Source organism: Portunus trituberculatus, chromosome 14 (assembly GCF_017591435.1).
Source record: "Portunus trituberculatus isolate SZX2019 chromosome 14, ASM1759143v1, whole genome shotgun sequence".
In the NCBI taxonomy this organism is placed as follows: Eukaryota; Metazoa; Arthropoda; class Malacostraca; order Decapoda; family Portunidae; genus Portunus; species Portunus trituberculatus.
The window spans coordinates 11085322-11096683 of NC_059268.1; the positions used below are offsets into that span (position 1 = coordinate 11085322).

Genomic DNA, 11362 nt, shown 5'->3' on the forward strand with positions numbered 1-11362 from the left:
ACATATTTCTCCTTGTGTGTGTGTGTGTGTGTGTGTGTGTGTGTGTGTGTGTGTGTGTGTGTGTGTGTGTGTGTGTGTGTGTGTGTGTGTGTGTGTGTGTGGTTTTGATCTTGGTCTTGTTACTTGTTTCTCGGTATGTCATTTCAGTCTGTGCTTTTGTCAGTTTTTTTTTTTTCTTTTAATTGAAAATGGCACAGTAAAGAAGAAGTAAGGCGGCGATTCTGCATGTACTTTATGTTGTGGTTGTCAATAAAAGGATATAAAAGGATGAAATGATAACACACTGAAGGGAAAAGATGGGAAAAAAAAAATCAACAACGAAAGAAGGTAAATATCTCTTATGTCCAATTGCGTGATGAAGGAAAGGAAAATGTTTGACTTCACTACATGAGCGGCAAAATTAAAGTCTGGGAACTTGATACGGAGGAAGAAATCGAGGGAGGAAAACCTGGGCGATGAAGGACAAGCGCCGATACGCAGAAAAAAGCGGAAGAAAATGGAGAAGCGGTGAATTCCTGAAACACCGAAGATTTTATTGGTTCCTTCTTCAAGACGGCGACGTTCGTGGGAAAATTCCTCTTATTTCTTTTATCCTTATTTTCTTAAACTGGTCTCTTTATTCAATAGTGTGGCCTCTCTCTCTCTCTCTCTCTCTCTCTCTCTCTCTCTCTCTCTCTCTCTCTCTCTCTCTCTCTCTCTCTCTCTCTCTCTCTCTCTCTCTCATTGAAGTACTCATGCGTGAAGGGTCAAGGTTAGATTATGAAGCAGCGTAAACAGAAGCGAGAGTGAAGGTGTTGGTGCCCCACAGAGAATAGATACCTCCTGAACCGTGTATTGATAAGAACCACTTTAGTAACAAGCAAAGGTGCAGGGAGGCAGCAAAACCCTTTACTCCTGCACCCTTTCCTAAGTGGGAAGGTAAACTCGCTCACGCACGTAACTGGAAAGCCTGCTGGAATATGCCTTTTAGACTGTTAGCTTTTTTTTTTCTTCATGAAACGCAGACCGACCAAAAGATTAGAAGAGATAATTTAGAAGGAAGGTTCACTGAATGGCTCTCCTCTCCACGAAAACACTATTGGATTTCTGAGAAGGTATTTTGAATTTTAGCACTTCTTCCTCTTTCCACGTAGCTTTCAAGAGCTTTCCTATTTTCATTCATATGTGCATGTAGGAGGGCTCGTGGAGATTGAGAGCTGGAGAGTTAAGTGGTGTAATTGTCGTAACTAGTGATCACTGCATTGGAATGGCCTTGTGTCAGGTCATGTTCTTGTTGGTAAGATTGTAAAGTTGAAAGTGGTGATGTGTGAGCTATTAAGTAATTGGTGGTCGTGTTTGTGTGCTGGTGTTGCTGCTGTTGGCACTGCTGCTCGTGTTGTTAGTGTCCTTGTTGTTTGTGGGTGGTGTTGCAATACTGTTCGGGTACGGTACATGTACTATATGTAATAACAGCGGATATTGTGGTGGTGGTGTTACACTTCCCGCGTTACCGTGACTTCATGTGTCATCGTATTTGTTGAAATAGAGATGAAATTTCTTAACTAACGCACCTTGCGATTTAAGTTTTTATTTATTGATTTTTATTTATTTGCTTATCTATGTTTTACTGTATCTCGAGCATTTTGAATATATGTATAAACTAGCTATTTTATTTCTGACGCCATTATTTTTTCTCAGCTTGTTCACTGTCCTTATAATTTTGTCTTATTTCCTCGGCAGTTCTTTAAAAACCTTCATTCCTCAAGAAGGGTGCACATGATATAATAACGTGAATATGTGTTACATTTACTAGTCCTTTTTTAAACCGAATAGGTAATGTATTAGAAACCATACAGCTCATTACCTTTCTCGATTAGTACCAGTGACGAAGTAGTATTGAGTAGAGGGAAGGACAGAAGTAGACCGTTCATTATAAAAGATAAATGTATAATAATTATGATAATGAATAAATGTGTGTGTGTAATGTACTTTCGAGTCTTATTGTCAGATTTTCAAATTAACTTTTTTCCCACATCCGATTACAAACAAACACAAACACCCTTAACCCCTTCAATACTGGAACACATTTTTACCTTGAGATTTATATACGATCAGACCATTTTTATTGACATTAGAAAGGGTCTATGGAAATCAGAATATTAATGGCCACAGTCTTTACTATTTTAATCCCCGGATAAGTTTCTGAATCTGTATAACATCACGAAATAGTAACCAGATTAAATATGGAAATGCGTCATGGTATTGAAGGGGTTAAAAATATCTGAATAAGTGCCGTAGGAAATAGATCGTAGAATTATATCGACCCTACTGTACTGTATTCCCAAACGCCTTCATCCAGTGGTAGATTCAGGTTTTGGCAAGTGAAGCAATCCCATCAAGCCAGAGGTGTGTTGTAAACGTATGGTGATCAGGAGACTTCTCAAGCATCTGTTTCCGAAGGTTCTGATGCGTCCACTCTCGCTAATGACACACTGAATGCTAGATAGAGTCAGATGCTGGAGTGCCTGTTCGTTGTAGAGCGTTAAGTGGATGGCTGACGCTCTCTCTCTCTCTCTCTCTCTCTCTCTCTCTCTCTCTCTCTCTCTCTCTCTCTCTCTCTCTCTCTCTCTCTCTCTCTCCCCATTTTTATCCGTTTTGTGCTTTCTCTTTCGTTCCATTCCCTATTATGTTCTGTAAAAAATATCCCTTTTCCTTTTCTCTCCTTTCCGTGTTCTATCCCTTCTTTACTTTTCCCTCTCTTTCCTTTTACTCACTTTAGCATCCTATTTCTTTACTTTCTCTCAATCTTCTACTCGTCTTATTCCATTTTTTATCCCCTTCTCTTTCCTTCAATGTATATGCTTTCCTATCCCTTCCCATTACTTTCCATTCCCTCAATAGTTCTCCCTTTTCATCCTATCTCATCTCATAGGGTCCACTCAGCACACACATACTTCTTCACTCCACAGGATCTCCATCGTACCGGCTGCTCCCTGTTCTGCGGTGAGGAGGCAGAGGACAACCAGGCGATGCTGAAGCGGGTCCTCTTGGCCTTCGCGCGCTGGAACAAAGGCGTCGGTTACTGTCAGGGCTTCAATATGCTTGCCGCTATCATTCTGGAAGTGATGGAACGCCAAGAATCTGATGCACTGAAGGTAAAGTGATGTTGATTAAAAATTCTCTCTCTCTCTCTCTCTCTCTCTCTCTCTCTCTCTCTCTCTCTCTCTCTCTCTCTCTCTCTCTCTCTCTCTCTCTCTCTCTCTCTCTCTCTCTCTCTCTCTCTCTCTCTCTCTCTCTCTCTCTCTCTCTCTCTCTCTCTCTCTCTCTCTCTCTCTCTCTCTGTCGTGCCTGCCTTTCAACATTTTTGTCATTTTGCCGTTCTCCATTTTACTCCTGTCACGGTCTTTGAAATGGACCAAAGTCGATATCAGGAAAGAAAGAAAGAGAGGAAAAGAAAGCAGGGAAAAAGTAAGGAAGGAAAGGTGAGACGGAGAGGGAGAAAGAAAGAGAGAGAGAGTGATAGAGAGTCAGGTTTACCAGGAAATGAGGAATAGAGTGAGAGAAAGAATGCTGTACGAGAGAGAGAGAAAAAAATGGAGAAAAGTGTGAGAAAGGGACGCTGTGAGAGAGGTAGGAAAGGAGAGATGGAGGAATGCTATTACATGTTTCCTTCCCTCTCAGGTGATCAATAATTTATACCATCATTTCATCCTTTTTGAGTTGAGAGGATATAAAAGATCATATTTCTCTCTCTCTCTCTCTCTCTCTCTCTCTCTCTCTCTCTCTCTCTCTCTCTCTCTCTCTCTCCGGTATCTTCTATCTCGTATGGACTTCGTAATGTCTTTGTCGTCAGCGGGAAGGAGAAAAGGACACCATAGAACCTTCTGACATTTCTCTTGACGCCTTGTTATTTGCTCTGCCTCCTCTGACAATCACAGACACACACACACACACACACACACACACACACACACACACACACACACACACACACACACACACACACACACACACACACACACACACACACACACACACACACACACACACACACACACACACACACAAGTTTAGAGGTTTAGATGTGGTTAGCTTTAAATAGTTGTTGATAAAAGCAGGATGATGGAATATAAACTGGAAAAAAAAATAAGAAAAAAAAGCGAATCTTTAAATCCACAAAGGCTTCGTTCTCCGTCCCATCCCGCGCAAACATATATTTTTTTCATTGTGACCACCATTGTGTTCAGTACAAGTAGAAAAAGATAATAAAAGGGTATAATTACAGAATAAATACAGTGACTCTCATTGGCGTATAACCTTTCAACGAGTGGAGAAGGCGGAAAAAGTACATAGTTCCTTGACGTCATCCGGTGTTGTTGTGAAGGCGGCTCTTTGTTGTGTCAGGGGAAGCAAGAAAACCCAATTTATTCCATGTTTATTCAGAAAGCACAATGGAGAATGAGACTCTCGTGACTTGCAGTGAAAGCTAATCATAGTTGTTCTTGGAAGATATAAAAATAACTTTGTGCCTTTAAACTGTGCTATTAATCATAAACATTTTTTGCTCCTATGAAGAAAAAATGCTGAAAGCGACTGAGATGGTGAATCGTGCTCTCATCCATTTTTTTCATAATTAGTCATTAACTGTCATTAACATAATATAAACATCATTAAAAACAAAGAACTTCCATTACAATCAGTGGAAAGCTATACAAATTAGATACTGAAATGTTTTAAAGATTACTGCGTCGTGTGAGGAGAGAGAAGACACAGTGGGCAGCCAGAAAGCTTAGAATACTCCATCATTATGAGGAGAGCGGGAGAGCATCACCAGAGAAGCATGATGGTGTTGCTGTAATGCTGTGAGAAGTATTAAAGGCAGCCGTAGCGAGGAGGGGAGTTAATGAGACGAGCACCGTTTGTCTCGACCCTCTGAATAATACAGTGTTGTGTGAATTCCCCGGAAGCATTAGAGGCTCGCTGCATATTGAATAACACGAAGCTCTGTTTGTGATGATGGTGTGGATGTGGAGAATGGGCAGGGTGGAGCATGTGTAGATAGGCTGATAAATGCATAAATAGATTGATAGATGCATAGACAGATAGATAGGTAGGTTCCTCATTGACAGCAGGACATACTAGATTTCAAAGGACACTGGTTGAATGATGTTAGCAATTTATTTCGTCCCCATTGAAGAAAGAAATGCTGTATTATTATCATTATTTGTGTGTGTGTGTGTGTGTGTTTTCTTTGAGTTGAGCATCTGAAAGACAACACAGAACACCTCCCTGCTTAATGACGTGCTTAGATTCAGTCCCGCACGCCTCGACACTTCTGCCGTCCACTGAGCCATTTATCTCGACTCCTTTTTCCTCCTTTCCTTTCTTCCCTCCATTAAAATAAATATTTCAACTTACCACCTTTCTCTCTCTCTCTCTCTCTCTCTCTCTCTCTCTCTCTCTCTCTCTTTCCACAAAAACACTATTACCAGTAGGTCGTTAGTGCTCCTCCTCCCGCCACGCACACCTGCCTGCTTGCTGCGCCTCTCCCTCCACCTGCAAGTGACAGGCGTGCAGGATTGAATCGCTCAGAGGCAAAATAAAACTTAAGAGACTTGCATGGCGTCGGGAAAGGAATACAGCCTCCGAAAAATTATGCGTAACAACAGGCAATATGTCAGTCATTCATTGTGGGTGCAAATGCAATGTGACAGGGAAGACAGACAGGTGTGAGGAGATACGAGGAATCTCTATTGCATATCAGATCGTCTTGTAGTGCGTGACATAGGTGTTACATTCCGTTGCAGTCGTGTTTGTTTGATACACTGTCGAAGAAGGATACACTTGCTTCCATCCCTCCCGGTACCCGGAAAACACTTCTCAAGGTCTGTTGCACTTGAGTAGGATTATAATTTCCAGCAAGACTAAAAATGGGACAGTAGTGCCACCCGTATTGACAAGAGTTCTTTATGTGGCACAGCTGGCGCAGTCCTCGTACGACCGGCAGTTAAAGAAATGCAGGGAGAAATGTTCTGGTTAGAGCGAGGATAGCATGGCGGTGGGTTGTGAGCGTTCAGAATTATGCTGGGGATACACTGAAAATAAACAATATCACGCTTTGTTTAATAAATGTGTGGGCGCCTCGGTTGCGTCGCTTCACCACAAGCTCACGAGGCGCCTCAGGACCGTCAGCGTGGAGATGGTGCCCTTGCTCTCCTGAATTGGTACTGGGCCTGCCGTAATGCCTCCTCTAAGTGCGTCTTTTAGTGCATTGTGCCTCCGTCTGGCCAAAGCGGGACCACCAGCGGCCCTATTGTAAGAGGGCGTGCGAACCAAACTATTGAGATACGGCAGTGTTAATTCATGTACTACCTCATGTTCTGAAATGTGAGGACTCTCGCTATGCAAGAATTTTAATAGCAGAGGCTGCACACCCCATAACACTCATTGCTGGATGCCACTTGCTGTGAAACACTGCGCTAGTATGTATGTACGTACAAAAAACATTAATACCATCATTTAACAAGACTCCCTGGAAAAATATCTTAAAAACACTAATCTAATTATGAGCTAGACAGTCTTCCAGAAATTTATTCTCTCTCTCTCTCTCTCTCTCTCTCTCTCTCTCTCTCTCTCTCTCTCTCTCTCTCTCTCTCTCTCTCTCTCTCTCTCTCTCTCTCTCTCTCTCTCTCTCTCTCTCTCTCTCTCTCTCTCTCTCTCTCTCTCTGTGTGTGTGTGTGTGTGTGTGTGTGTGTGTGTGTGTGTGTGTGTGTGTGAGAGGATGTGCAGTTACTGTTTTCCAAACTTCTTTAAATTTTATCAAAAGAAGACAAAAGGGATACACCTCCATGTGATGGATCATTTTCCCCAATTTATAATAATTTTCCTGGAAATATGACACATCACGTCGTCAAATTGATAACAAGTTGAAATACACTTTTGTACGTGACTCAGCAACTGAACATCGGTAAAATCATCAGAATTGAAATGCAACAACACAATATAGTTATTTGGGTTAAACTATTATTATCGGGGCAAAATGCAAATGGTCTTAAGGTGAGAAGAGAGACATGCTTAACTTTTCCACAGTCCCATCCTATTCGTGTCCTCTTCCTATCGTATCCTGTACTGTCCTTTCCTTTCGCGTCCAGTCTTTTCACATGCCATCCTTCTAGTTATTTTTCTTCCCGCCTTCTTCATAATATCGATTTTCTCATATCTGTCATCTTTCCTTTCATCTATTCTCTATACTAAGTTTTTTTCTCTCTTTCCTGCAGCTCTTTGCTCTCCCACTCTTGCTTTCTCCCTTCCTCCATCCCTTGCTCAACTTATTTCCTCAGATAAAAGCTCTCCAGAAGCTGCAGAGATATTTTACCAGAGTTTACCGACTTTATTTCTAATTCAGTGTCTGCTGTTCTTAGGATTCCGTTCATCTTTATTTTTCCTTTTCTTTTCTCTCTCTCTCTCTCTCTCTCTCTCTCTCTCTCTCTCTCTCTCTCTCTCTCTCTCTCTCTCTCTCTCTCTCTCTCTCTCTCTCTTACCTTGGTACTGTACAGCTCGATTTTTTTTTTCTATTTTTTTTTTTTTTTTTCCTTTTTTTTTTATTACTTTGCTCATTCTAGATAGGTGGAATTTTGCGTGTATGTATGTATGCAATATGTATGTGTGCAATGGTTCTTCTTTAAGTCAAGAATATATCCCAATTATCATATAAAGAATACTTATACCTATATATAGGTCCGAACCTGTACTAAAAGAATCACATTTTTCGATAATTTTTTTCATACAAGGTTACAAAAGAGTATGAAAAAAGATTTTTTTTTTTTTTGTATAAAGAGAATATAGCCAAAAAAAAAAATGTTGTTTTTGTGTCATCAAAGCAGAACAAACATCAAATTAAGCACCGAACTACTGTTGACCACAGATTTGACATAAGATTTCATTCGGATTTCAACAATACACTCATACGCACTGCTTGCATGAGCAGAAGTGGGGCGGGAATGGGATATAAAACTATGAGGGTCACATTTCACCCTTGAGTTCCTTAGTGAATCCAGAATGCTTTGACAAACGAGTAAGGCGAGACAAGGTGATTGAAACCTCACGCATCAACCCAATTCACCTAAAACAAATTGCTGTCATAATCGTGAGTAATAAGGAGAGGAAGAAAAAACTCATACTTACAGAGCCGAATGTTTCCCAAGGCTCCTGTTATTGACCGCACCAGTGAGTCCTCGGGGATGCTACACGCGGAGAGGATGGACTGTGTGTGTGTGTGTGTGTGTGTGTGTGTGTGTGTGTGTGTGTGTGTGTGTGTGTGTGTGTGTGTGTGATCCAATTTCACTGTACCACGTCCACAGGCCAAACACGGCAAAAGTGATAAATTAACTCAGTGGTCTATTGAGGGAAAGGCGGCAGGGTGGCAGAGTGACAGGGTGGCAGGGACTGGTTTTTTTTTTTTTTTGAGACAGCCCACACGAGGCTCCTAAGATGAAGGACCACTTGGCAAGAGCGAGAACCCCCCCCCTCCCTGGCCTCCTGAGCACGTGGAGCAAAGAAGAGTAGACCCACTGACATCTCCATCTGCTATCTTTCCATTCTATTGTTGTTGGTTTGAAAGGAACGAATTGTACTGCTCACTGTTAGCCTCTCTCCATCTGGTTCCCACTCGCTTATTTCTCCCATCTGAGCGTCAGTTTCAAAGAGTGCGAGTATCAGATTCCTTCACAGTAATAGGGAATGGAAGTGGTGGCGTCGTACTGGTCTTGGTTTCATACAAATTTGCGATACGATATTTTCTTTTAACCATTTTTCTATCATTTGACATATACTAAACAATTTTGTCGTCATACATTCCTTAGGCATTAAAAATTTTTGCAAGTAAAAAAGTATTTTTTTCTTCACAAATCTTTTCCACATATATTGCTATTTCTCTAATACAGTTTAGTTTCTCTCTCCAAGAAAACAAAAAGAATCCTCTCAAAAAAGACTAAGACTCCCAAAATAATCCACAATACCTTTGCAGTCCAAAATCAAATACTAAAATACCTCAAAGTACCCTTAAGTACCCTGAAAAAACACCTGAGCATCACCAGAACTCACCCCAACAGTCCCACTTCAAACCTCGCCCACATGTCTAGGTTTGCCAACAGGAAGCGAAAGTCGGTGAAGAGTAGGAGTATGACGCCAATCTGACTGCGTGCAAATTGAATTAAACAGTTTATTTCGAAACTCTAAACTTTTTTATTCTGTTCCCTTTCACTTTATATGTGATAAAAGTGGAGATTTTTCCCCTCGTGTTTGCGAAGCTTCAATTGCAGATCATTCACTTAAAAAATCTCAATATGCTCATCCAACGCACACAGCTGTAGTCGCCGTCAGTTGGTATACAAGGTTAACACAACGCAGCAGCTAATTAGGGCAGTCCGCTCAAACTCTCCGTGATTTCTCTGCGCAAAGATGAAGAATCAAAAGAAAAAGAAACATGATTTAATTATTATTGTTCTCGGTTTGCATTCAACGTTTTAATTCCATGAACTATTACGTGCACTCGTATACTTCCTCCTTGTATTGAGAGCAGGCAAAAGTTGAATAGTTCTGTGAGGAAAGTTTGCTTCACAACAAACTTACGAGTGTTATAAATTAAAATCCTGCTGGCTGCGTCTCGGTAATCAGCTGTTGGGAGGCAAGTGCTGGTGAGAGGAAGTGTTCATCGTGACTTAAAACAGATTATCATGAACATTAAGTAAGTTCACCGTCATTATTACAATAGAAGCTGTGCCAGTCACCACCACGCGTTGACATTATCACCGTCACTGCCATTCATCACCACCACAACAAGCGTCATCACCTTGGCTATCATCACCACACACACAGCCTGTTCACTCATTGATCAGAGTGTGGAGGTGGTGGCTGTAGGGGGCAGGGGCGGGAACCAGCAGCCAATCACAGCCAGTCTGACACCCGAGACCGCCACCACCACCACCACCACCACTTTGTCGATCAGTGACGCTCGTAAATATGAGTGTCTGCCTCAGCCTGGGACGTGCCGCTGGCCTCCCGTCAAGCCGTCAACTGCCACGCAATTCGCCTTTTCTCACACGTCAAGTAGCATCTGAGGGAAACAAGATATAATTTCATACCTAATATATACAATCCAGTGTATTTTTACGCGTCTTTATGTATGTATACTAAGATATCCATGAAATAATAACGTGTATATGTGATGATTAGTTGATGAATGTAACTTTGGTCATATATTGTGGTTTGCTGCGGCAGTATTGAGATCATTCGTTGCTTACAATGTGGCTCGGATCTCTGGCTACCAAAATTTGTAAGCCGCTTCCTAATCATCGGTAATTTGAAGCTATGCACGTACTCGTAACTTCCTTTTTTTCATTATTTGGTCTTCGTACATTGATCCGTCGCCATAATCATGAAGCTGCAAAAGATAGAAATGTGTGTGTGTGTGTGTGTGTGTGTGTGTGTGTGTGTGTGTGTGTGTGTGTGTGTGTGTGTGTGTGTGTCCTTTGTTGTCTCGAACGGTTGTCATGTACCATATATATCACACAACAAAGGGGAAGCTAGATTTTTCATTAATTATCGTATGGTATCCTGTGTTTATACTTGATCCTTTTGTTAACTGATTGTTATTCACTTTATCGCAATATTAATTTTTCATCGTCATCAAGCAAGATCTCTTTCCTCTGAGCTCTCCATATCACAACATTCGTAAATTTTTCTTCATCTTCCCATGTTCACCTCGATCTTAGTAGGAGGTGTATTATAACGCAGTGCTTCGGTTTTTACACAATAGTTCTGGCCAGTCTTACGCCGAATGTATTTAAAGAATCTCCCAAAAATTAAAGAATATGAGACAAATTATAAATTTTAAACTTTCCCTCAGTCTCAACTCATAATGGTGCTACCGACGTCTAGCTGAAAACATTGCTACATTTTTTTTTCCCCCATTTTCTTTCTTTATTCCCTCCAGGCTCACATTCCCTGCCGTCTTGCTGCAACAGAAATCTTTGCTCGGACTTTCAGCATTTCTGGTGTTGTTATTAATTCTTCTTTCTTTCTATTGTTGTTGTTTCTGCTTGTGTTGTGTATTTGTTTTGTCCATCATGGTGTTTCATTTTGTTCTGGTGTTCTTTTTTTAACCTACCTGTACCTCTTATTATCGCCTTATTTTCTTTGCATGCTTCTTGTCCGTGTCTTTTTTTTTTTTTTTCTTAGATGAAAGCACGCGATCTTAACATGGTGTGACCTCTTGACCTTACAACCTTTGCCTCAGTGCAGACTCTCCCGTTCACGCTACTTGAGAAAAAAAAATGCTGTATTCTATCTCCATTTCTCTTACCCGACTTCAGCAGGACCGTTT

At 41.2% G+C, this 11362-nt stretch overlaps 1 protein-coding gene across 1 annotated transcript in view; it reads left to right on the forward strand.

The window, feature by feature from the left end:
* Positions 1–11362, forward strand: part of LOC123503485 — a 182411-nt gene that overhangs the window by 125089 nt on the left and 45960 nt on the right. The window contains 1 exon segment of the mRNA XM_045253308.1: positions 2949–3134. Coding sequence (XP_045109243.1) covers positions 2949–3134 — 186 coding nt within the window.